This window comes from Larus michahellis, chromosome 19 (genome assembly GCF_964199755.1).
Source record: "Larus michahellis chromosome 19, bLarMic1.1, whole genome shotgun sequence".
NCBI classification, from domain to species: domain Eukaryota; kingdom Metazoa; phylum Chordata; class Aves; order Charadriiformes; family Laridae; genus Larus; species Larus michahellis.
Window position 1 is genome coordinate 1,826,506 of NC_133914.1, and position 26,693 is coordinate 1,853,198.

The 26,693-nt window shown below is 56.4% G+C and overlaps 1 protein-coding gene across 1 annotated transcript; it reads left to right on the forward strand.

Annotated features, from left to right (window-relative positions):
- Positions 1 to 542: 542 nt before the first annotated feature.
- On the forward strand, positions 543 to 23,551 carry TFAP2E (transcription factor AP-2 epsilon). Its single transcript, XM_074562742.1, has 7 exons — positions 543 to 569; positions 684 to 1,130; positions 1,441 to 1,492; positions 18,759 to 18,987; positions 19,255 to 19,373; positions 22,263 to 22,404; positions 22,835 to 23,551. Exons 1-7 carry the CDS (start codon positions 543 to 545, stop codon positions 23,121 to 23,123), a joined length of 1,305 nt encoding a protein of 434 aa, XP_074418843.1. The 3' UTR covers positions 23,124 to 23,551.
- Positions 23,552 to 26,693: the final 3,142 nt, after the last annotated feature.

The following is a 26,693-nucleotide window of genomic DNA, read 5'->3' on the forward strand; positions in this document are numbered from 1 at the left end:
GCACCGCCGCAGCCCCGCAGCCCGCCCGCACCCCCGGGCCCTCCCGGCCCCCGGGGCTCGGCACCCGCTCCGGGCCGGGGCGCCCCCCGACAGGGCTCTCAGGCGGCGCGGCCCGGGGCGGGGGGAGCCAGGGGTGGCACCGGGGAGGAGAGGGGGGGGTGCGGCCCCGTGCGACGCGGGAGCGGTGCGGGGAGCGGCGGGAGCGGGGCCGTCCGACGGCGCGGGGAGAGGCACCGGCCGCGCTCCCGGGGGCGGCGAGAGCCCCTCGCTTCCCGCCCCGGTCACCGTCGGCAGCCGTCGGGAACCGTCGGGAGACGTCGGGGCCCCGCGGGAGCGGGCGGCGCGTCCCCGTCCCCGCGCTCTGACGCGCGCTCCCGGCGCGGCGGGCGCGCCCCCGCCGCTATAACTGGCGTGCATGGAGTCGGGGCCGGCGCAGTGGAGCGGGCGGGCGATGGGAGACGCCGCTCCGGCGGGATAGAGGGGCGGAGACGGGGGCACCCCCGGGGCCCGGCCCGCCCGGGGCTCGCCGCGGGCCCGCACCGATGCTAGTGCACAGCTACCCGGGCATGGTGAGTGCGGGACGGGGCGCGGGCGGGGCGGGACGGGACGGGGCCGGGACGCGGGGCGGGGGTCGGGGCCGGGGGTCCGCGCCCGCCTCACCGCCGCTGTCTCCGCCGCCGCAGGACCGCGCCGAGGGGCTGCCCGGGGCGCCGGCCGGTGCCCGCCTGCCGCAGCTGCCCGCGCTCAACCAGGCGCCCTACGGCTCGGCGCCGCCGCTCTGCCACACGCCCGCCGCCGACTTCCAGCCGCCCTACTTCCCCCCGCCGTACCCGCAGCCACCGCTGCCCTACCCGCAGGGCCAGGAGCCCGGTTACCCGCACTTGGGGGACCCGTACGCGGCGCTCAGCCCGCTGCACCAGCACCAGCAGCCCGCCTGGCCCCCGCAGCGCGGCCGGCAGGAGGACGCGGGGCTGCTCTCGCAGACCCACCGCGCCCTGGGGCTCGACCCCCGCCGCGAGTACCCCGCCGTGCCCCGCCTGCTCCACGGGCTGCCCGACGGCGGACACGGCCTCGCCGACGGCCCGCTGGGCCTCCACGGCCTCGGCCACCACGGCATCGAGGACATCCAGGTACCGGCGGGACGGAGGGAGGACAGTGGGGTGGTCGCGGGGGGCGGATGCCGAACGGAGGGGACCGATCCCGCCGCCGCTTGTGCGCCCCGGAGGCTGGGGGGGATCCCGGCCGGGCCGGGTCGGGCCCTACGGCGTCCCTACCCCCGGGCAAGGAGGGCCGCCGGGCTGGGAGCCCGCTTACCGGAGCTCGTCCGTGCCCGAACGATTCCTCCTGGCCGGGGGGCAGCGGGCGGACCGGACACCGACCGCTCGGGGCCCACCCGCACCGGCAGCCGCCGGCTGACGGCTCTTCTTTCGGTTCTTTCAGGCCGTGGACGACGGCGGGATGAACCTGCTCGATCAGTCCGTGATCAAGAAAGGTAAGAGCGCGGCGGCACCGCGGGACGCGGCACCGGGCCGGGCTCCGCGCCCCGCTCCTGCCCTCGGGGCTCCCCCCGCGTCGCGTTCCCACCGCGACACCCGTCCCGCGGGGCCGCTCCCGGGGCTGTCTCCGGCGAGGCTGAAACGAAAGCGGCGGGTGCCGGCGGGCCAGCGCGTCCCTCAGCCCCCAACCCGGTACCGAGGCCGCCGCACCTTCCCGGTACCGGGGACCGAGGGACCCGGACGGACGGGTCCGGCTATGGGGGAGCCCCCGGGGCCCGCACCGCCGGCGGCCGCGGACGGTTTGCGTGGGAAGCCCCGGGGATGCCCCGGCGGCAGCTCCTGGTGCTCCCGGTCACGGCGGAGCGGGCCCGTTCGGCGGGGTTCGTACCGGGGGGAAGGACGCGTTTAACGGCGGCGAGGAGGTGGCGCGGCCGTTGGATCCGGTGCTGCCCGTCCCCGCGGCGGGGGAGCATCCCGCAGACCCTCGGGCGGCCGCCCCCGTCCCGCCGCCGCCGCGGCTCGGCCCCCGCCTCGGCAGCAACCCCGGGCCTGCGGGGACTCCCCGTCTGCGGCTCCAGAAACGGGGCTTTGCCCCGGCGACCGGCGGGGAGACCAGCCGCTCCCTCCCGGGGCCGGAGCGGGGCCGCGGGGCTTGCGGGCAGGGGCCCGGCGCGGCCCCCGGGCTCTCCCGCCGCCTCTCCTAATTTACTGCCGATTCTCCCCGACCCGCGGAACAGCCCCTCTGCTTCCAGACAAAGCCCCGCGGGGAAAACAGCTCAACTCGGTAAAATATTTTTCTAATAAAAACTTCACCGGGGCATTGCTGGGAGCGGGGGGGGGGACGGGACACACGACACACGGGACGGGACGTGAGCGATTTATGCGGCCGCTCGGGGCGAAAATTCGTATGAAATATTCAAGCGCTGCTCTTGGCTTCTCCCCGCGATTTTGTACAAAAATATGTAGACGGGAAGGACGTGTTTAGCTGCTGCTCGGTGGCACGGTCGCCAGCACAGGCGGGCAAACGGAACCGCAGCCGCCCGTGAGGGTTCGGCGGAGGGTAAGACGGGCAGCCCGGTGCCCGCAGCCCGGTGCCCGCAGCCCGGCGGCGTGCGGGCTTGCTGGGGGAAACGCCGAGAGCCCCGGGAGCAGAGGGGGCTGGCCCCGGCCGGGCAAAACGCCGCTGAAACCGGGAGGGTTTAGGTCGGTAGCAGCATCCGGGGCTGCAGCGAGCTCCGGTCCCGGTCCCGTCCCGCCACCGCTCGGGGGATGTTTCCCATGGCCCAGCCGCAGCCGAACCCCCCGGTAACTGCCCAGCCCCGGCAAACCGGGAAAAATATCCCGATCGTGCGGGTCCTCCCCCCCCGACATCGGCGGTGGCGGTCGTTACACCGGGGGGAGCGGCGTTCACGGTGCGTTACAGCCCCCTTTCCATGAAAATTGTTATTCTAAGAACACAGCTTCATTACACGCGGCATTTCAGTGGAGCATTAATGACCGTAATTATTTTAGCTTTAATTAGAGCACATGAGAGGCATTTCATTAAATATCCTTGCACGAGGGATGGTTGCAACAAGCGGCGTGTGCGCTCTCGTTGGGCCGCCGGCCCTGCGCTCGCTGCTCTGGGGCTGCCAGCCCCGCTCGAGGTGCCTTCAGAAAACATACGGCAATAGGAATATTTGTCTGGAAGTTCGGTTGAAGTTACGGTGATTTGGGATTTTTTTCCCCTTCTTTTTTTTTTTTTTTTTTTTTTTTTTTCCCCGAAACGCGCCCTTACTTAGAAATTTTCGCCTGCCTTCGGGAGGATTTGTTGTTGTTTAGTGCCCGATTTGTGCCTGCAGATCCTCTAGTCCCTGTTTCGGGGGAAAAAAAAAAAAAAAAAGAAGAAAAAAGAAAAAAAAAGAAAAAAGAAAGGGGAAAAAAGGAATAAAAAAAGGAAAAACCAAATAACCCTGGCTGGAAAGCGGGGCTGTGGGTGCAGTGCCTCTGCAGCCCCTGTGCCTGCGGATGCTTGCTCTTCCCACTCCGGTTCCCTTCTTTTTTTTTTTTCCCTGCTGCGTTAGGAATAACGATGCAAAGTATATTTTGGAGAATGATCGGATTCCGACGGCAGCCTTGGGGGCGATGCGCTGCTGGGGTGTCCCCAGCTCTGCTCGAAGCCCCGAGTTTGCTGGAGCAGCCTGAGAAATCCATAGATCCAAAGCAAAGCGTGTTTGTGGGGGGACGCGGGCGCCCCCCCGCCAAAGAGCCAGCAGCGACCCCGGGAGCCGCGGGACGGAGGCGCGGGGGGGGATTTCTCGTAGCGGAGACGGAGTCCGGGACCCCCCGGTCCCACTCCGGGCGGCGGCAGCACCGGGGGCCGCATCCTGCGCCGCTGCCCGGGGCTCGGGCCGGGCTCCCGCGGGTCCCCCGTATTTCCATGGCCGCGCTCCCCCTTCTCTGCGGGGCGGCTCTGGAAGAGGTGCCTCAAAAAGAAAGCTGGGGAATTCTGGAAGCCGCAGTCGAAGCGGGGGGGAAACGATCCTGCCGCAGCCCCGGCGGCCGATCACCCCCGGGGACAGGGACAGGCCCCGGGCGGCAGCCGGGAGCGGCGGGGGACGGGTTGCGTGTCCCCAAAATAACCGGGGGGTTGCTCCGGTTCGGGGGAAGCGCTGCGGGCAGGAGCTGCCGGGCGGGAGCGGCAAACGCCGCTGCCCTCCGCTCCAACCGGGCGAATTTATTACTTTACAGCATACTTTATTTAATTTTTTTTAATATATAACACGGAGTCGTTCTTACTTCGCTGGCTCTGCTTTGAGCCGACTCCCGGGGGCCAGGGGTGAGCCCGAGGCGAAGCCTCGGACCCCGCGGCCGGAATGAATTACACCCTCGGAAAAAAAACCCCAAAAATAAAAATATCAGAGAGAAATCCCGAGCGGCTTCCAGGCAGGCGGCGAGGGCGAGGAGGTGTGCGGGTGGAGAGCGGGGTTTCTTGTGCTTCTCTCTCCGTGGGGAGTGAGGGGAAACGCTAAAAAAAAAGCAGTTTTGTCATAAATCGCGCCGAGACCTCAAATACCGCACCGGGGATGATTAATCCTTGAATTCCTGACGGTATGGCCCTCGGACAGAAACCTGATATAAATCTGTGCATGTGAAAACAGATAAATCTCTCCTTAATTAGTTGCCGAGATACTGTTGTCCTGGTTCAACAAAAATATTAATTACCTGCCCCAAACCCCCCCCAAGTCACCTTTTAACTCCTGGGCTCGCCGCCGCTTTTCAGTCGAGCCAAGCGCAGGGAACCCCGCTCAAAACCAGCTGGAAACGGGAGGGAAGCGCCCGCAGCCCCCGGCGGTGTCCCCGCAGCCTGTCACCTCCCGCGTCCCCGGGGAGCTCCGGGGCCCGTCCCCATCGCGGGGGGGGCCGGGATTGCGGGGTCCCCCCGCAGGGAAAGAACGGCCCGGAGCCCCGCAGCGCGATGCCAGAGTATCCCTGGCTGCGTGTTTGCTTTTCCCCCTTTTCCTTCTTAAATAAACTTCAACGGTTTTAGCAGTTAATATCATTACAGGGGATTTTCGAGGAGACCTTGAGGGGTGCAGCGCCCCGGTACACCCCGGGGGGCTTTTCCCAAGGCTCGGGGGATGACGGGGGTCCCCGTCCCGCGGCCCCGGGGACAGCGCCGGGAGGCAGATTTGGGCTGGAAACAGCCGTTCAAAACGGAACTTCCACGCTCGCTGTCGGTTGGTGACTCCCGTGGGCAGCCCCCGGGCCGGGGGCGCTGGGCGCAGCCGCGGGTGCTGCGGGGGTCCCGGGGGACAGCCGGGGCGGGGGGGGCCGGTTCGGCGGCAGGGAGGCCGGGTGCTGGTGGAGGCAGAGCTGGGATCTCGCTCGGAGCGCGGAGAACAGCACTGGAAAACGGAGGGTGAGCTTCCCCCGTACTGGTGCGACAAACAGGGGCTATGTTTAGTTTGAGAATTAAACGGGTAAAATCCCGAATAGGGGAGAAGAGCCTTTATGAATATTTTTTTTTTTTGTATACACATTTATTCGTTCTTCCTCCTTTTCAAAAATATTTCAGAAATTATTTGCTGTCTCATTTTTATTGTTGGTGGATTTTTTTTTGGTAGGTTTTGGTTGGTTTTTTGGTTTTTTGTTCCTCCCCCCCCCCCCCCCCCCAGCATTTATATAAGACCAGGAAGATATTTGACTTGAAAACAGAAAAATTAATTCTGAAAAAAGTTTAGTCCGGGGCTTTGGCTGCTTTAGGCTGCAGCACCTACAGGCATTTTCTGCTCTGTTCACCTGCTGCCCTGGTGTTTAGATGCCCCGGGACAGTTACTCACATCCTGCCACGACCCCCCCCAGACAAACGGCTGGAGACCCAGCGAGCCCTGAGCAGCGGTTGCTCCTGGTGCGGGTCCTTCCCTGTCTGAGCGCGGAGAGGGTGATTTTCTGCTTATGAAACCAAGAATTACGCCATTGCGCTTGGTAGCAAAAAAAATCCTGCAGCTTGCTCGTAAAACAAGGAGGGGTTTTATTGCTTTGACATCCCTTCAGGATCAGCCCAAAGCTTCTGATAGAGCCTTTTTATTACAAAGAAAAATACAAATCTCGTTCCCTGGCCGTGGGAGCCTGGGGGCACGCTGGGGTGCGGGAGCAGCCTGGGGTCCTGCTGGCAGTGAGTCAGGGCAAGTCGGGGCCCTGCAGCAGAGCCACGGGGGCCTGTGCACCCCGCTTGCGGGCAAGCATTTTGGCTGCAGCATTTTACAACCCAGAGCAGGGTGTAGCCAGTGTGGGCTCGGGCTGGCACCCAGGCGTGCACGGCCCACGGGCACCACGCGGCTGGTGGGGAATGAACTCCCCAGGTTGGCGTTGAGGCAGCAGGATTCGGCCGCTGCGCTCGCTTTCGTGTTTGTGACTTGTTTAAATTTCCATGCGAGGCTTTTCGGCCGCTCTGGAGTGGCCATGCTAGCGTTTCTGCTCAGGAATGTGGACCTGTTTGGCGGGATGCTGGACAGACGGAGGGAAAGCTGTGCCTCGGAGTGCTCCGAGCCCACATTTAGAAATACTGCAAGAAGTAGCTGTCACTACTAAAGAATGCAGCAGAGGAGGGAGATTAAGACCGAGATGCTTAGATCCACTCGCCACCGCATGCAAGCTCCAGGTTGGGATGGAAAATCTCCCCGTGGGCTGTGCGTTCAGGGCTGCTGGCGGGACCCGGGTGCTGGCGTGGCGGCAGCGGTGCCATTTCTCCTTGGTCTCAGCACGGGGAGGAACCGAGCTGTAAGAAATGCCGCGGGAAGCCAGATGTGGCAGGGAGAAAAAAAAAAAAAAAAAAAAAAAAGAAAAAAATCTTGAAAGAATGGTAGATTAGATAAACATCATTTCCTGTGACGAGCAAGGTAATAAATGAGGTCATCCTCTAAAACACCCGGGGCTGCGAAGACACGTCTTTTATAAGACTGGCCGCAGCCAGCGGTGCTTGGACTGAAGGCAGGGGCAGGGTGCTGAGCTCCGCTGGCAGAGCCCCCCCGACCCCCTCCGGCTCCATCTGCTGCGGGAGTTTGCCCGAGTGGGAAAAGGGGCTCACCTGGGACAAGCCGGGTCTTGACTGGAAGCTTTGCTGCCTTAGCGCTGCTCACGAAGGCTTTAAAGTTCAGACAAGCCCTCGCACACACCGGGAGATAGAGCCTGCATCAAATGGCAGGCACACCTCCGAGCCCCGCGCTTCTGCCCTGCGCACACGGGCGTGCGCGGCAGGAACACCTACTAATCAAACAGAGAAACTTAAAAGAAAGTTTTTACTCTGAACTGCATCCAGATCACCATTCCTCCATTAAAATTATATTTTTAATGTCCCATAATTGCACCAGGATAAAACCAGGTGTGTGTTCATGTGAGATAACACACGCGGGTACCGGCGAAGGCGCTGGGCTTTGTCTCAACCTCCCCGCTGCCTCCCAGGCATGTGTTATCTCCAAGTTTCATGTACCTTGTCATGACTTACTGTTTAATTAGATGTTTTTAAATGAATTTTTTTTTTCTTTGTTAGAAGTAAAGAGCAGTTCTTAAAGGGTAGGTTCAGAAAAGCCAGCTTGGGTTGCATTTTAGCATGTGGCTTGAGTCAAACCAGCAGCGCTTGTCCTCAGCTGGACCCCAGGTGATGCTCCTCCACGGGCCTCCACCGAGCGAGCCCCGGGGACGCGCTGGGCTGGCTCTGGGCAGCTCTTCCTCGATTTCTTGGTTTCTGTTTTTGCAGCTGGGTGGCTTGGCCGGTGCTCGTTGGGCTGCCAGGGCTGCAGCCATCCGTGCTCACGGGCAAAGGGGTCACGGGGGGCTGGCTGTCCCCTGCCACCCCGTGTGCTCCCTCTGTAATTTGAAGAACCGTGTAAAGGCATGGAAACTTCTAGGGAAGAGCACAGCACATGCTCCCACCCTCCTGGGTGGTGGGTCACGGCCATGTCACACCACAGCCCTGGCTCCCACGGGGGGCGGGTTGGCAGCGGGGCCACCGGGAGCAGCCTCAGCTGAGTGACGTGGTGCTTGTCCCCATGGAGGAGGTGGCAGGGGGATCCTCACTTTGCAGACAGTGCCACGCAGCAGGCATGCGCCTCATCTCCTGGGTCACAGACATAGGTAGACCCACGGGGACTCATTCATGTGCCTCCAACCCAGGGTCACACCAAGCCTGCAGCAGAGGAGAGGCAAATGTAGACCCTTCCTTCCTGTTTAGTGATATTCCAAGATACATGATCTCAGGGAAAAAAAAAAAAAAGTTTTCAATCTATCTTAATTATTTGAAGAGCCCAAACGAGGTTCTCTGAAGTCCTAGACTAGCACCCTAACCACTAAACCATCCCACCCTTTCCTGTGTGATCCTGGGGAATTACTCATTCTTGCTGTCCTTCCACTTGTTTGTTTATTTTAATTCTTAATGGAGGAACTAATTAGCAAATGTGGATATAACGCTCGGAGCTGCTGCATGCGCAGCTCTCGTCTCTGCGCCCTCTCCCATATGGAGCTCTGCTGCGTCTGGGTATCGGAGAGAGGTGAAGTGTTGGGTCTCGGTGGAAAAGAGCAGAGAGGCACAAGGAAGTGAGAAAGAATGGCCAGAAGCGAGCCCAAACCACCCGTTGCGATTAAATACCCCAGAGTATGGTGCGCCTGCGGCTCGGGGGGCTCTGGCGCGGGACGAGGGGAGCTGCGAGCGGGTTCACCTTTGCAGCCCAAAGAGCCACGGCAGCTCCTGCAGCGTCTGTGGTGCGTGCTTGGGATTCCAGCCCGGCCGAGTCTCCCCACCCTCTATCTCAGGCATTTATCTGGCATCAGTCACCCAAGTGCCGAGGCGCCAGGGAGCAGGGATGGGGTCAGGCCCTATTCCCTCCGGACTGGTTGGACAGGTCTCAGGGAGCCAGCGGTGTCCCCAGGGAGGAGGCTGCGTGGGGATGGCGTGTCCCCAGGGCTCCCTGCGAGCCCCGAGATGGCCCCACGCATCCGACCAAGGCCTCTCAGGGTTGCTTCAAGCCCAAGATCCAAGTTAGCAAGAGACGGGGGCTGTTGTCGGAGAGACGTCACCAGAGGGTTTGTAGACGGTGCAAGAGCTGTGCCGCTGTCACCCACGTGCTCCCGCGCCGCCGGCTGGGTTCTCCCCACACTGGTTCTGTGGCTGGTCAGAGTTTTTCCCATAGGAAGATACGGATGTTGCTCCTTCCCGAGGGCTCCTCTGTGGTGGGTCCCGGCCGCTGCAGAGGGTTTCCCGGTGTGGCCATGGCAGCCCGGGCTGGGACATGGTGCTCACCAGGCAGCTTTGCCGGACATCCTGCCAACGCACAGGCATTACAAACCCAGGGCAGCTTCCGAGCGAGGAAAAGCGAAGGCGTTTTCGCTGTGACAGTGGGCAAGCAGAGCCTGTCCCCAGAGCGATCCCCGGGTGAACGCACAGAGCCGCCCCACTGCCCTCGGAGGCTCGGAGCACGCTCTGCGCGTTGGCAGCCAGTTCTATATCAAGTGAAGTATTTTCCCCCCCCCCCCCTATTATTTTTAATGCCTAATCTTTGCTGAAGGGTCTTTTGCCCTTCAATAATCTAAATACATTTTAACAAATTGATAGCAACAGCCACGTGGCTTACATAGGATCTGCCGCCGTTTGCGGAAGACACTGCATCTTTGTTCTCCCTTTTTAGATTATGTAGATCCAAGCCACACAAATTCAGGCGCTTCTATAGGGAATACAGGGAAAACCTCTCAAGCATGTTACTGTAAAATGGATTATACTGTTTAAACACATAAAGATCCTGTAGACTGGTTGCCAAAATGTAATGGGAGTTTGTGCTGCTAAATGAATAAACCTGTGCCGGTTGATGCCACGGGGCAGAGCGATGGAGGGGGGGGGTGCGGGTCCGGGAGCGCTCGCGGCCACGCCGGGCTTGTGGGGGGACTTCGGGTGAAAAACTTGCCTTGGCATCAGCTCGGAGCAGTGCAGGGTTCCGGTTCCTTTGGCCCAAATCCTCGGGGTCTCCAGCCTCCTGATTCAGTTCCTGCACCCCCGACACCTGCGTGGTTTCGTGCTGCGAAACACGTGAATTCCGTAAAAACAGAGGCAGAGCTACATAGGTCCATCCAGGGCAAGTTAGCAATTGGTCTGAATTTTAAATATTTGTCATTTTTCTAATGTAGATACGAAAGGGTTTAGCTGCAGATTGAGAGGAAAAAAGCAATTTTGAACCAGGGGGGAATGAAATAATCTGAATTACTGCACTGAAGTGGCTTTTCACATGGGGTTGCAGCGGGAGGAGCGGGAAGCGCAGCGTTTGGGAAGGGGATGCTGCGGCACCAGAGCAGCTCTTGCAACGGGCAGCAAAACCCACACGCAATAAACATCTGCAAATGCACTTGGGCATTCAAAAGCAGAATCCAAACCCTTTTTAATTAATTTCCTGCTAAGGTCTGAGCACTTGGGTTTCCCTTATTAGGGGGACAATTTAATTGTTAATATTTGCTGCTTTCCAGTGGGGCATTCCCCAGGTCACTGCTCAGGCCGCTCTTCCAGAGGCTCCCCAGACAGCACGGCCCAATCCATCAAACCAAGCACGGCAGGGAAAAGTGTGGGAACTCACCACAAATTGTTCATCAGCAGTTTCCAAAAAAGTTCGCAAAATAATCTGAACAAGCAGCACACGTGAGGCCGAGTCATTCCCCAACAGTAAAGCAGGGAAATGCATTAGCCGAAATTATTAATTGCAAACCTCTTACTAATCCCCTTCCCAGTCCCGAAGGGGCAGAGGGTGCTTTTGCAGGGCTCTGAGTAAGTTCTGTTGTTATACTGGCTGGCCGTTCCTATCAAGGCACAATGCACTAAGCAGGTACCGTCCGTAACTGAGACGTCGCGTCTCGGGGAGGCTGAGCCTTCCCGCCCCATCCATCCATCCCAAAGCTCCCCCAGAGACACCTGCAGTGACGACGGCAGGTTCTTCGCTGGGTGAAATAGAGGCACAGAAAGAAAAATGCAATTAATATCATATGGCACCTTAGTATTGGTTCGTAACCTAATTTATTGATTTGCATGGGAAAGAAAATGTTAAGTATGGGAGCTTTGCATAGGCATGGGACCTCTCCTGATCAGCGTTCTCATGGGAATAGTTTGAGGCTGCCGACTTGTGTCCCTGCTCCCTCTCTTCTTCCGAGAGTCCGAGATCTATTTCCCTATTGGGACTCAGCAATCTGGAAAGCCCAGAGATAAAAAAAAAAAGACCCAAGATTCTTTCCATCCTTCCATTTGAAAAGGCCTTTGAGCCGATTACGGCGTTTCCTAGAGAGGCTCTTTGACATGGGGACTTGGTTCAGGTTGTGCGTTCAAGATAAAGAAAATACCTGTATAATCCCCTCTAGGAAGAAAGGATAATTACAGACTGCGGGTTTGAAATATAGCTGATGGCACTGACCTCCTTCCCTGGACCATCAATAAATACCTCTCTGCTGAAACACCAGGAAACTGAAGCAGCTGAACTCCGCAGCACCTCCTCGGCGAAAGAGGGCTTCTAACGCCACGGCAGGAGCAGTTGCCTCTGGCTCACACCCACATGCAGATACCTCTTTATAATACCTATCTCCTCTTATAATTTACATCAGAGACATTCAAACGAAGGTTAGATCAGTTCACTGAAAGCTCTTCCTGAAAGGTAGCAGCGATCCCTCGCCTTTCTGGAGCGCCTTCCGTCGGGGGCTGTGCACCAGCACCCCCCAGCCAGAGCCGCAGGACCCCCAGCTGCTGGGGGGAGCAAAACCCGGGGAGGGGGGGGTTGGGGCTGTTGTCACCGGACCCGCAATATCGTGGAAGCAAATCCCAGCGGCTGCAGCGAGGAGCACCCAAAGGAGGTCTGCGGGCGTCCCCTCCGCAGGGCAGCACACGCAGAGTTTTCTGGGGCTGCCCTGGACCCGCAGCGATGCCCGACGTGGCCGAGCTGGCCCCCGCGTGTCCCTGGAGAGGGACCGGGGGGCTGAGATGCTCTCGGGGTGGCTGAAGATGCGAGATTGCTTTGCCCCACGTAGTCTCCTAAAAGGATTAACTGATACCTCCTTAAAATGCGATCTGAGCCGTAGCACACTCCCACTTTTGAAAGAGATGTTGCAACCAAAGCTTCAATATCCAGGGTTCGGCGCTGCCGAGGAGGAGGATTTACCTGTAATGTATCCAAGGAAAGAAGAAAACAGACTTGTAAGACGGGCAGCGATTTGCATGTTCCCTCTGGACTTGTTTTTCCCCTCGCAGCACCCTGAGCTCCAGCTGGAAATGGAACCGAACAAATAACACCACGATAAGCAATTCAATTTCCAAGTACCACAAATTTTCCTGCTCACAAATCGTTTTGCAGACAGGTAGCACGTTTCTCATATGGAAATGAGTCGGTCCTTCATCTTTTTGTTTTTGTAGGCAAAAATCTCTTTTCCCCTCAGAAATCCCCGGAAGCGGACGGTGCGCTGTCAGCCCCCAGCACAGCACCGCAATCCCGCGGCTCCCGCACGCAGAGCCTGAGCCCGGGCTGCAGACGCGCCTTCCGCACTGAATATTTACGCCTAACAGTGGCCGTTTCCAGGAATCGTAGCGGTGGTGTCAGACACAAGGGTTTGTGAAGGCAGATGGGGAAGGAGAGGGAGCAGGACGGGGGCTTGGGGACGGAGCATCGCCAGCCTGGCCGATGGCAGAGGCGCGGGGCTGCAAATCGTCTCTGCGGAAACTCCTCAGGGAAAAGCAGGAAATTCTCCAAGGCTTTCTGGCTCCCTGGGCAAAAGCCTTTGAACAATGGGTTTCTTTTGCTCCTTCTTCTTTGTACCTGGAACTTAAAAAAAACAAGGGACCCACCTCTGCAAACCAGAACAAGGGTCAGAAACTTCATGCTTTGCCTTGAAGGCACGAAGCTCCTTCCTCCCTCGGCTGGATCCCAACCCAGCCATCCCCAGCCCAGCAGTGTTTCTTCTCTATCACCCTGCTGCCCGATACCTCCTGAAAAGCCCTCGCAGAAACAAGGCTGCGGCATCCCATCACACCCATGGCGTGGCTGGAGGTACCAGCACCTCATGGTCACGGGAATTGCCTTTCCACGCCTGTCCGCTTCTCCAAGGAGCATCTTCACATCCCATGCTGAGGCACTGGACTGGCTCCTTCGGGCTACATTTACCACCCAGGGGTTTCTCACCTGGAGAAATCTTTCATCCAGGGATCACCTGGCAAGTTTTAATGAGGTATCACAGCATCCCTCCCAGGTAGGTATTATTATCTCCATTTTGTTGCCGGAGACAGTCAGGCCCAAACTCATAAAACCATCCCCCAGCAGAGCAGGGAGCCGGCTGTGTCCGTCCCAGCCATGGGCTCCCCACCACCCCCGGCCTGCCCAGGACACGGGGGGAACAACGCCAACAGGGTCATCTCCAGCTCAGGAGAGTCAAGGGACGAAGCCTTTGGAGTTCTTGGAAACCAGGAGCTGTTTTGAAATCACTCGCTGAATCAGAGCTTTTCATGCCACAGCAAGCGGAGTCGTGCGAGTTGCATCACCTGACAGTTAGACCCAAGGTGTGTTTAAAAGACAAACTAGATCCAACTCGGCACAAAAAAAAGGCATCTCTGACGGGCGATCACCAGCCTCGCGGGTTCGAAAGGAGCACGAAGCTGTGGGTACCTGCTGTGTAGCACCGGGACGGGCGACTGGCGGGGGAGCGCGTCACTGCGCCTGGCTGCTCGATGCGCTGGTGAAACGTGTAACGTATTGCAAGGGGTACCTGCCCCGCAGCGTTAAAGGAGGCGGTGAGATGCGGAGCCCCATGGAAACGCCTCCCGTGACATTATACAGATGAAGTGCGGACAGTTTCCCTTCCCTCACTCAGCAAGGCATCGTACAGCTATTATTGACACGCTGCCACTCTCAGCGGCTAACTTCAAAATACAAGAGCATCACGGGACAAGATGATGCAGTGACAAATATTGCACAGCATTAAAAAGAAAGTTCTGGAGTTATAAAAGCAGAGGCCGTAATTAATCAGTTTTCTATAGCTATTGCTCAAGTGTTAGAAAGTGCTGTAAAGCCCGGATTGCTCATAAAAGCATTCCCCCCGACCAGAAGTGCATGCATTCAGATCGTGCCCATATGCCTGATCTTTGGTAAATCATTTAACTTGTTCTGTGCCTCAATTTTCCCCAGCTGCAATAATGATCCAGCTCACCCAGGCGCTGGGAGCCAGTTAATGACTTAAGTGGCTGGTCCTGTACCAGCCCTGGGCTGGGGATTAGCGACATGTGAAGCTCTTTGAGGTCTGTCAGTGGAACCTGATTTCAAAATCAGTTTTCCCTCTCGCATCAGATCCCTCTGACACTCGTGCTCTGCAGCCCCGCAGCATCCCCAGGAGCGGGGGCTCACGGGGGCACAACGCTTCACTGGGGCTTTCGTTTGTGAAATCCGGAGCCGAGCTCACCTCTGTGTGAGGAGCCGAGCACCAGCCCCACCAGCCCGGCCCTTCTGGATTTGCTGAATTAGGAGCAGCAGGATTAATCTGGACTAAGCAACTCTTCCATGGGGGAAAAAAAAACCTCTCAGGAGTGCCTGGCAGCTAAAAGAAAGAGCAAAAAAAAAACTTTAAGTGGGCAAAGCGAAGCAACCAAGCCTCGATGACCGAGGGGTTTCAGGGAACGGACTAGGATTATTTTTTTTAGCTTCCCCCATGTAGCCATATCTACATTCTCTCCAGCCACTCGTCCTGCCAGGGCCGTGCCCAGGGCTTTGGTCCCTCTCCTGCCACCCCCAGCTCCCCGGGTGACACTAACCCACCTGGCAGCTCATTTTCTCAAAAGCCCCCAGTTTCTTGCAGAAACAACTCCGCCAGCAGCACAGCACAGCTGGTCACCTCGCGTTCTCCTCGCGTCCCCCCGATCCAGCGGTGTCTCTGCCACGAGGCTCCCAACCAGAGGCCACCGGCACCAGCGGGCCCGGCTGCAGCTCCCAGCTTTTGGGAACAGCCTTTCCCCAGCTCCCCCTCCATTCACCCATCTACCACGCAGCTTGCAGAGCTCACGTAGGGCCAATTAGGAAATAATAATAGCAGATAGCAAAGGCAGACATAAGAAAAAAAAGACCTTATGCTCCCCAGGAGTTTTCTGAGCTGTTGCTAAAAGCCTCATGTCCCCTTTTTCTCCTTTCTTTGGCCAAATCAACCCAAGCACAGCCTTGCAGAGGGAAGGGCAGCTTGTGACCTGCCCTTTATAGCAGCCCCGGGGTGGGCGGGGGGCCCAGCTGAGCCCTGTCCCACTCATCAGGCAGGGCCGGAGGGAGGGGGTCAGGCACCTGGGCACGGCAGCTAACCCTTTCCCCGTCAGCCCGCGCGATGCGTCGGTCCATCACTGTACGAACGAGCATCTCTGGGGCGTGTTTCTGCCGAGAACCCGGTTCCCCACGGTCGGGAGCGGGCGCTGAGCCTGCCCAAGCCGCTGCTGTGGGGTCGAGCAGGGCGAGAGCCGGCTTATTGAGGGAATGGCGCCGTCCTGTCCCCGTTCCGAGGATGGGGGTCTCCATGGCTGAACCCAGGAGACCTCAGAAGGGGTGACCAGCGCAGTGACGCCGATGTGACATTTCTATTCCCAGCTGCAAAGCGCTGCGTGGGGCTCAGGTCCGTGCATTGCCCGGCCGCTGCTCTGCTCGGACACAGTGGCACCGAGTGCCTCCTGCTTGCCTTGTGGCTATCTGGCACCTGGTGAAACCTTGTCGTGACCCCCCCATCTCTGCCCCAGCGGTTCCTTTCTCTGCCCCGTAGCTGGGACGAACCCTCGCCACGAGGCTGCGCGAAGCAGTGCGTAGCGTTTCCCGGCGGGGCCGGGCGCCTGCATGTCCCCGTCCGGGTCGGGAAGGGTCCCGCAGCCGGCGGCGGGCACAGGGGGCGACGTGCCGGTGTGCCGGGGCGCTGGGCTGTCGGCTGCGCGCCGTGCCCGCCCGCAACGCTCTCATGCTTCCTTCTCGTCTGCAGGCTGGCTCAGGTGCTCCGATCACCTGCTGCTTGCGGGAACAGGAAAGCAGCAACTGAAGATCGAGGGGGACTTTTGGTTTACTCAGATGACGAGAGACAATTTTGGTTCCCCAAAAGCCAAGGAAACAAAGCTGTCAGGCTTTAATGGTAGCTTGTCTCCCTCCTGCAGCATGTTTATGGGCAAACAAGCTGCAGATCAGACCAGGCAAACAGCAGCAGGTGAGGCCAAATAACAATAATTAATAATTAATGGCGAATGTGGCTATGTTTTTTTTTGTTGTATTGAGGCAACGCTGTCTAATGGATGAAGCACTGTTACAGGACTCGAGAGACCGGCTCAGCTTCCAGCGCTGCCGCTAACCTCCGCGGGATGCCGGGCCACCCACCCGTTCCCTTTCTCCCTTCGCATCCCCCCTGCCCCGCTGCCGAGGGTGCCAGCTCTCCGCGGCACGGCCGGCCCCGAACCGTGCCTGCACGTGCCGAGTGTGACGGGGCTCGCGCCTCGGCGGAAGCCCGGAGGCAGCAGAGCAATGCCAACGTTCACGTTCTCTGCCGTGCCCGCGTGGTTGGCTCGTGGCACGGCGCGGGGCCGACCTGCCTGCGCTGGGCATTGACCTCCGCAGCGGTACCTCCGGGTTACAGCGCTTCAGGGGGGTTGTTTCCGACAGTAGGGTCATTCCTAAAAATGCCAGTACGTGTTGCAAAAGTGCCGTGGTGTCTCCATGTCATCACCCCGCTACGCACCGGCATCCATCCCTGCCTTCCCACCGCCCTGCCGCCCCCTCCCCGCACGCTGCGTCGGACCCATCCCATGCCTGGTTTTCCGTAGGCTCCAGGTTTGCCTCCTCCCCGGATGCCACGTGTCACAGACATGCGTGGTGAGACACGATTCCCCACTCTCCTGCACGGCTCTCCAGCCCCTCGTGCGTATGTAGGTCCCCAGCCACGCATGCGGCTTGAATGCACGCCACCGCATGATTTCAGGCATGCACAAATAAAGGAGCGTATCAATTGCGCAGAGCTCGTGGTGGACAGACAAAGCATTTGATACGACAAGCAACAGCAGCTCTCCAGGGGTGCCTGGTTTGGGGTGGCCCTTGCTGCGGCAGAACCCACATCCGCGGGGTGCCGGGACCTGCCGCACGCCTGGCAGCGCTGCACGGGTGTTTGTAAAACATGCTCTGACTGTTTATTTTAAGGGTGTCCCCTAGAGACAAGTACAACCTGTTCTGGGACTGTGGAAGAAAGCTTTGAAGTTGCTGCTTCCTGGAAGTAGCGCCGGTTTCCTTCGTGGCGCGGTGATGGTGATGTTCTCACGCAGGTTCTTCCCTGAACGTCCCTCCAGCAGCGACAGCCGTGGCTGACTCCAGCGGGGCACCAGCGCACGTTGCCCTTCCGTCCCCCGGCTTTGTCCGAGTTTCACACTGAGAGGAAACCTAACGTCCCTTAGCTCCTTCCCATTCATCTTTTAGTCTTAAAACATTAGCCGTTTTTATGTAACATGTGCTACTTTTTTATTGCCGTGCTAACGAGTTGTTGAGCTGTATTTACAATATGCTGATTGTAAGCGCCCCCTAATAGGTCCAGTCTACGTACCCTCCCCAATTAATTTTCGGGTTTTCTTTTTCATTCTGGGCGTGTGTATTTCCTTTATAAAACCTGCACCTCGCCCCGGTATTCGTTGCTGCGTTACTTGCAGGAACCATCCGAATGTGCGTAGTGGAACAGCCATTACCGAGGAACCACAAAGAATGCCAGGGCTGGAATGATCTGGAGCGATGGCATTTGCAGAACTCTTTGGATTCTTTCAAAACCTGTTTGGTTTTTTTTCTTTTTTCTTTTTTTTCCAGAGTTAAATTGGTTGTTAATTTCAGAACATAAAAGCCAAAGAGATTTGGCAGGGGTTTCAGCCACGGTTTTTACCTATAAAGCTTTATTGCGTCTAAGAACATTCCTTACTGGAATGACGTATGGGAAAACCGTGCCCACTTCACCCCGGGTGCGATGCCATGGGCCCGATGCGGTGCTGCAGTCGCCATTGCCTGTCTAACCTCTGGTGTTAACTGGCTTCTGCCCATTAAGTAAAAGGAAGTCTGTGCTGGATTAATTGGGTTTGATTTTCTCAAGCTTCCTTTAAGCCAGGGATGAGGAAAGTTTAGGGCTGCGGCTTGTTGTGGGGCTGATCCCGAAGCTGAAGTCAAAGAAACTCTTTCCACGGGTTCCTGTGGGCGCACACCGGGCAGACACGGCTCTCGGCCGCCCTGGCATCGCCCGGCGTTTCCGCAGGGTGCGGAGGTGGTGGCTGCCGGTCCCGCCCGGCGGGACGCAGCCGCGCGCCCAGAGCTGCCACCCCGTCCCCACGCCGGGAGAGGAGCGGCAGCCAGCGCTTCGCCTGCCACCCGCCTGCGCGGAGCGGGCAGGGAGGGGACGCCGGTCTCGGGTCCGGGCGGCGATGCCGCGGACAGCCCTCGGCCTGCCGGGAGACCAGCCCAAAACCTTGGGTTTAATTAACAGTTGAGCTGGGAGGCGTGGGAAAGCAGGCGAGAGCAGCGTCCAGGCTTCTTCCATATTTTTTTTTCTTTATTTAATTTAGTTTCATCACCTCACCTCTCTTCTTTTATTGAGGAAAATAAGGAACTAACAGATACCCCAGCCAGCCCCGCGGATGGCAGCGCGCGGGCGCTGGGGGCGAGAAAGCTGCAGGAGAGTCACCGAGCAGCGTCCCCGGCTCGGGAGTCTCTCAGCCACGGTCTTCTCTCTCCTTCCCTTGTCTCCCAGTGCCCATCCCCTCGAAGGCCAACGGCACCACCATTTCCAGCCTGTCAATGAACAAAGATGGCCTGATCGGAGGGGTGACGAATCCCAACGAGGTCTTCTGCTCCGTGCCCGGCCGCCTCTCTCTTCTCAGCTCCACCTCCAAGTACAAGGTGACCGTCGGGGAGGTGCAGAGGAGGCTCTCGCCCCCCGAGTGTCTCAACGCCTCCCTCCTGGGAGGGGTCCTCCGCAGGTGAGCTGCTCCTGAGAGCCCCGGGACACAGGGATGGGCCACACGCGGGAATACAGGGAATACAGCAGACTTTGTGTTCAGCACCAGCGCGTACCTCTCCGATTAACGGAGACGAGAAATTCCGGTGTGTGGCTATTGGGGAGTAGCATTTTTGTTGCTTTTTCTTCTTCCCCATCAAACCTAAAAAGCTTAAACTGGGATTAGTTATCGTTATTTTAACATTCATTACACTGTAATTTTTTCCCCCTCCTTGTTTTCTCTTTGCAGAGCAAAATCAAAAAATGGGGGTCGGTGTTTAAGGGAAAGGTTAGAGAAAATCGGACTAAATCTACCTGCGGGAAGGCGCAAAGCTGCCAACGTCACCCTGCTGACATCCCTGGTGGAAGGTAAGAGTCACGCTCCGCGCCGGCAGAGGATGGGAGTGCCGGAACTCCCAGACCCTTCATTTGCAGCTTTCCACAAACGAGAACGCTTAAAACAAAGTACACAGCGGTCGCCGCCGACCGAGACTGGAAATATCCCGGTGTAAGTCTCCGTGCTGATTCAAGCACGTCTGCCTCCCGAAACTCAGACATTTCTGTCGGGCCAGTCATAGCCCACAGGGAAGGGGCATCCGCAGCCGGAGCGGGGCTGCGAGCTCCCTTTCGGCTGGGTCTAAGCGTGCCGGTCACGTCTGGGAACTAGTTCTCGTAACGCTTAGTCAGGTTCATAGAAACCAAATACAGAAAAGCTTGAATAAAGCTGCCAAGGGTCTAGCGGCCGTTCTGCAGCACCGGGCGCCCGCTTAGGACACGGCTCAGAACATGGACCTGTTCTGTCCAGGCTCCGTCGCCCCACTCGGGGCCGGGTCCTGCCTCCCGTAAGAAGGAGCTGCCCCGTGTCCGAGCCCTGCCCTCCTCCCCTGGGACAGCGGGGCACCAGCGGGACACGGGGGAGATGCCGCAGCTCCGAGGTGCTGCAGGCGGAGGTAAAGCCGGCGGCGGCAGCAGCATCCCTCGGAGCGCGGCAGAAAGGGCTGGCTGCGGAAAACGTGCTGCGGGCAGCCTGCGACCTGCCCCGAGGTGCGAGGTGCCCCTGCTTGGAGCCGCTTCTTTATTTGCTCCCCTCCCACTTTTTGCCCTATGGAAATGACGATGTGGCCACTGCACCTTGGGAGAAAAGGACACGGGGTGCAAACAAACGCACTGACAGCTCCGGCTCCCTCCGAGCTTTGGAATCCATTGTGTTTGCGCCCAGCGTGTTGGAGGCAGCTGCCTGCAGTTTCTGAATAGAAAATCATCTCCATTGTTGCCGGCAAATTAAATGACCCGCTTCATTAGGCGGAGGTTGTTACTGAGGGCAGTTGGTTCGTGCTGAATGAAAGGCTGATTTCCATTAAAAGAAAAGAAAGAAAAGAATGAAAGAAAGGAAGGAAGGAAGAAATGTACATTTTGATTTCAGGTGGCTGCTGATGTTTTGGTTGCTGCTTACCAGCTCGCAGTAACTAAGAGAGCGGTGCCATGGGTGCTTGATGGATATAATTTCCTCCTGCACCTCAGTGTGGTGGTACTGGGAGATGTTTCACCCAGAGGAAGGTGCTGTTGCATTGTCATTACTCGGCATGCAGAAACTGGCTTGGGCCCCTGTGCCCCAGGCACCCTCTTTCGTGGACGTTTGCTGCCTTGGTTTGATTTGTTTCCCCACCTCTGCCTTCGTAACGGCTGTTCATTTAAAAAAAAAAAATACTGGGTGTTTTTCGAGGACTAACGATAGACTTTTTCTTACACTGACCCACAGCGGTTCGTACGGATGGGGGAGAAGGGGGACCGGGGAGCCCAGGGAGCGCTGCGAGGGCTGCAGGTAGAAACGCAGGCTCCTTTGGGAGCCCTCGGCACCCGCACCCAGCGCTCGCCCTCTCTGGGGCACCTGCTGCACGGGAGCAGCTCCAGCACGGCCCCGGGGGAGCAGCTCGGCCCCGGGGGAGCAGCTCGGCGTGGTTCAACTGCAGAAACACCCCTGAGCCCTCAGACTGGGTGCGCTCAGACCAAACGCTCTGCCAGCCCTGACGTCCTGCCCCACCAGCGCCCGCTCTCCTCCCCTGGGCTCTGACAGCCCTTTCCGAGCCGGCCGCCTTGTCCCCGCTGCGGAAACCTCTCCAAAACAGCAGCCAAACTGCCGTTAGCACGTGCAGCTGCGTGGCCACTCGCACACACTCACGGTGGAAATAAACCCTGGCTCCAGCCTTGGCTCTCACCGTGAGGTCACACAGCCCTTTTTTATCATCACAATAAGTGTTTTTCAGCAGCTATTACTTTCTGATTCTTTTTTAACATGCAGACGACTGCAGTTCCGATTCCCTAGGTTTACCTTATTTGCTCCTTCTTTGGAGGAGGAGATAAAGCGGAAAGTGTTATCGTTATGCGGGAAGCGCAGACACTTTCCCCATAACGCGGCTCCACAGCCGGAGCCCCGGGAGCAGGGCAGCCTGTGCTGGGATCTGGGTTAATGCTATTAGGATGGATGGCCTAATACGTACGAGCAGCAGGGGGGCAAGTCAAATTAGCTCTGCCTGCCCGACCGGGATTTCGGGTGTTGGGCATGATCAATTGCCATCAGCTCTGATTATTTCCACGGGGACGCCTGGAGATGGATCAATTCCATCAATGGGTGGGCATTTCCACGGGGTGATGGATACGCTGCCTGCGCGTCCCGCCCGAGGGCCCCCGCTCGCTGCGGGGGGATGTAACCCCCGTCCTCCTGCCCCGTTCTCACATCCCTGTTTCATCTTGCGGTCACGGGGCTCAGGTCGCTTTTTCACCCTCCAGCCCCCTCTTTAAATCTCTGCTCAGTTGGGAGAGGCCAAGCAGGAGATTTTTGGAAGAAGCGGGGAGAGAAGGAAGCAGCGAGGGAAGCGCCCGTGTGAGAAACCCCTCTGCCCTTCCTCCGCGTGGAGGGGCAGCCCAGAGTCACACCTCACCCTGCTCTAACTCCAGCACCGTCTCCATGCTTTTTTAAAAGCGAGCAAAGGAAGGAACCCGCTTCTGTTTAGAGTTGGCAACGGGTCATTGAGACCCACGTGGATTAATTGTCTTACAGAGGAGTACAAGAAACCCGTAGTGGTGTCTCTGCAGCAAGAGCCAAAGGTGGAGAGAGCTCTTGGGTGGTAACTGGGAAAGCGCTCCAGTCCCAGCAGAAATAAGGCACCTCAGTGAAATATTATAAGGCTGAAGTTGCCCAGAAAGTGCTCCCCTTTGAGGCGGGGGCTGACACAGCTTGTCGATCTGTCCTGCTCGTAGGCGAAGCCGTTCACCTGGCTCGGGATTTTGGGTACGTGTGTGAAACGGAGTTCCCAGCCAAGGCGGCGGCAGAGTACCTGTGCCGACAGCACTCCGACCCCACGGAGCTCCACACCAGGAAAAACATGCTGCTGGCTACCAAGTGAGTACAGACGGCAACACGCCACCGCTGTGTTAGGTACCCGCAGCCCAGAAGGGCAGCGTTAGCCCCGAAAGCTTACTCTTCTGCGGGGAAGAGATGGCCTCATACGCTGCACGCAGACCTGGAAGATGGTGAACAGTTAGCATGGATTGATCGTTAGCAGCCAGGTGGATAGTTAGCATGGACTGAAGGGTTGCTCCAACATGGGAGAGGGAAACCTAACCCCAGGGAGCATTTTGGCACAGCCACATGTGCCCCTTCAAAGCATCAGTAGCTGCACCAGCTCCAACTCTGCACCCAGGGGCTTCCCCCAGGGCTGGAGCTGAAAACCCCCGGAGGGGAGGCAGCCGCTCAGGCAGGGAACGGGAAAAGAGACCCCAAACACAGCTTCCCGACAGCATCTATAGTAACACAAACCTCTCTCTTGCAGGCAAATTTGTAAAGAGTTTGCAGACTTGATAGCCCAGGATCGCTCGCCGCTGGGGAACAGCCGCCCCTCGCTCATCCTCGAGCCCGGTGTCCAGAGCTGTTTGACTCATTTCAGCTTGATAACGCACGGCTTCGGGGGCCCCGCCATCTGCGCAGCGCTCACCGCCTTCCAGAACTACCTGGTGGAGTCCCTCAAGGGGCTGGATAAAATGTTCATGAACAGCACAGGGAACGGGCACACGGCCGGAGACTCCAAAGGCTCAGAAAAAGAAGTGAAGCATCGGAAATAAGGTGCCGTCTCCCTCCCTCTCCCCGGTCCCGACGGAGAACACGGGGGGATGGGGGGGAAAGATGGTCCAGTGCACTGTTTTCTGAACTGCTGCATTTGAACTTGGGATGAAGCTCGTAAAGCAAACAAAGAAAAGACAAAAAAAAAAAAAGAAGATTTAAAGAATTTAAGAAGAAAACAACTCTAATGGACGTAGTGAGATTGAAAAAAAACAAGCCAGGTTAATGGCTTTGGGGGTTTGCCTTTTTTTTTTTTTTTTTTTTTTTTTTATTAAAATCGTGGATGCAGGAAGCCAAGTCATGTGCAATTTTATTTCGTTTTCTTTTAAAAAAACCCGTAGTGAAATCCTGACATGCTCCAGGAATTTGTTCCAACTGAAAAACTGAGAGGAAAGAACAAAAGCCTCCTGGAGGCGAGGCCGGAGCGGCAGAGGGCAGGGAGCTGGATCGCTGGCTGGACCTGGATTTATCGGCTGCTTTTGACAGGCGAACACAGCGGAAACCTTCCTGCTTCCCCACCCGCGGCCCGCTCCTAGAGAAAGTCGCCAGCAGAACTGCTTTGGATCGGAAGCGGTTTCAGACTTCGTTTACAGTTTTCAAACTGAGACTCAGCGTGGATTTTCCCCGGGGCTGCGGAGCCCGGAGCCCTGGCACGAGGAGGGGGAACAAACCGCGAGGCCCCCGGTTCCCGGAGCCCCTTCCCGACTGCTGCGGTCAGAGCCGGGGGGAAAGCAGGCGAAGTTAAACCCAGGACTAAGCAAAACTCCACGACCTACAGATAACAGCACACAAGTTTCTAAAATTAATAATAATTAATAAAGCACAAGGAGCAGAACTTGAACCAGGCCAAACTGAACTGTTCTAAATCTGTATATATTTATTTATGTGTAATTAAAATCTGAAAGTTTTAAAATGTCCAGTGTGAGTTATTTATATCAAATTGAGTTGGGGTTTTTTTGTTTTACTTTTTTTGTTTTGCTTTTTTTGTTTTCGGGTTTTGTTTTCTTTTTTTTTTTTTTTTTTTTTTTTAAAAATGAAAGTCCTTGGATTCTCTGCCATTAGAAATGGGAATGAAGTTTTGGATACACAAAACTGTAGCATGGACAAGATAGGCTGTGATGATAATGACTATAGAAGTTCTGCAGGATTTTGTACTTGCTGTTGTTTCTCTTAATGCTGCAATAGATGTACAACACCCACACCACGATGTCATTCTCATTATCTTAATAAACCTCTTTTTATTCGAAGAAAGCACCTCCATCGTCTTTGTGAACAAGGATCCTTCTACCCCTGGGCTTGTATCTTGAAATATTACCTAGATTTAAGAAACAATCTCCTCGAGTTCCATGGCTGACGTTTGACTGACCTGTGCAGTCACAAATAAAGCGTTTGGGACGCCAGGAGCCGGCGTTAATGCCCTGGTCTCGGAAGCCATGGCAGCCGAGCCGGCCGGCGCCTGCGGTACCGCCGGGGATGAATAGTGAAATGATGCGTTTGCAGATGCTCCAGAACTACTCAGGGTAGTCAAATCCAAACCTGTCTGTGAGGAGCTGCAGCAGGACCTCATGGTATCAAGGCAAGGAGCGATAAATTAGCAGATAAAATAACCCCACTAAGCTACACGCAATGAAGCTCGCTAAATCAGCTGCTACATCTGTGGCCTTGTTCAGGACAGGACTCTGAAAACAGACACCTTGTACTCACAGGAGGTTGGCATTACAAGGAAAACGGTGGGAAGTTGTAGAAAAGGATTAACAAACCAGAACACAGATTGCACTGCATCGCACACACGTGTTTGCACGGGATTCTGTTGGACTTTTCTCTGGGTTCTACCCATCAGTTTTCTCTGGAGGCTGCAGAATAGGCCGGTGATAACAGAGAAATAATCAAACAGTCCCAAAAAGGACCCCAGGCTTCCGGAGGGATTTGCCTTTTAGAAAAGCGTGAAAGGAAATATTTTACGTACTAATATAATTTGTGGGGATGGCTCAGAGTCAGAAACTCGCAACTAAATACTCCCTTCAAAAGCTTAGGGATGCATTTAAATTGGGAATCGGATTGGAAACGTCCCTTGGTATGAGGTTTGTGAAAGCAGAGACCTAAACGACAGGCTCTGCAGGTCTGGGTTTGCTCTGGACCTTCCCAAAGGAAGAGCCAGGGAACAAGGAGGAGCCAGGGAGCAGAATGGAAATACTACAGACACATTAGAGGCTTGTTTACACTTCAAAGCTATTTTGGATAATGCAGGGTGTAAGCCGAAAGCACAGAAAACTATTCCTATTTAAAATTATTCCAAAATAGGAGGCCCTGTTCTGCATCAGCATAATCCACGTTTAAAACGGATTATGATAAAGGAGAGTAAGGTGCTTTTCTGCTGCAACACAGGTTTCCCTACGTGGACCCTACGTGGAGTTATTTAGGATAACTACCCTGAAATAATTCCATTTGTAGACATCCTCTGGTGCACGGTATCAGAGAAGAGCAAACTACACTCCAATACATGATGAAAGTCTCTGTGTGCACACTGTAATATACAGGCGTGAAATATAATTTCATAATGTAATCATAGTATGAAAACCTGACTTCGTTTGGGCACTCTTTGAATATCAAGGAATTCTTAGACACAGCAGCGATGAGCAATACAAAGGATCAGGAGATGCCTACAGTAATTACATGCCACGTCCATCGGGTGGAAAAATACCTCCCTCCTTATTTTCCTCTTCGGGTAACTGCAAGGCTTTTGAATGTTTTATGAGGAACAGTCTGGTGCCCGAAAGACCAGGATGCCACCCATTACCTTTTAATTGGGAGGAAGTTTGATGATTTGGATTCACTTGTTGATTCTACCAGAGATGCTCAAGACCGACGATGGACGTGTCATGTGGGATCAACTTTCTAAAAGCTTTGAGACTTCAACATCCTAAAACTTTGGGCATCTTCATTTCCGCAGGCCCACAGAGATGCCTGAGAAGAGCACGGCTGCCAGAGGTTGTACCAGGCCAATTATTGTTCGTCATGAGTTAGTACCCGAGTTCCCCTCCCGGCTCACTGTCAAACATCCCCTGATGCATTCTTTGCCTTTCCATCCTAAGACGGGAGAGAGAAAAAAAAACAAAACAAAACAAAAAAAAAAAAAAAGGGGGCATTTTACACAATTCATGGCTCAACCCTGGTACAAATTCCCACACTGATTACAAATATCATCGTGGGAAAATACGTGGGATTGTGTCAAAGAGTAAAAATAGACTCAGACCCATGGTTTCTACGCTTGTTATAGAACACTCTGGAATTTCAATCCTAAAGGGGAATTGAAAAAAAAAAAAAAAAATCTTTTTTGAATTAATTCTGAATGAACGACAAGTCCAGGGAAACCACATGACAACCCTTGACAAGCGAGAAAGAAGAACATTAACAAAACCTCTTCATTCCCAAGAGCCAGCTCTCCCGCGGGTAAAGCCACGTTAACACTGACCTGTGACTTTCTACCGCACCTTTAACGTAAACAGGCAGAGGTTGCGTTGGCATTCTGCATGGCTTCGGATAGACCAAATAATTACCTTTAAGCAGGCTAC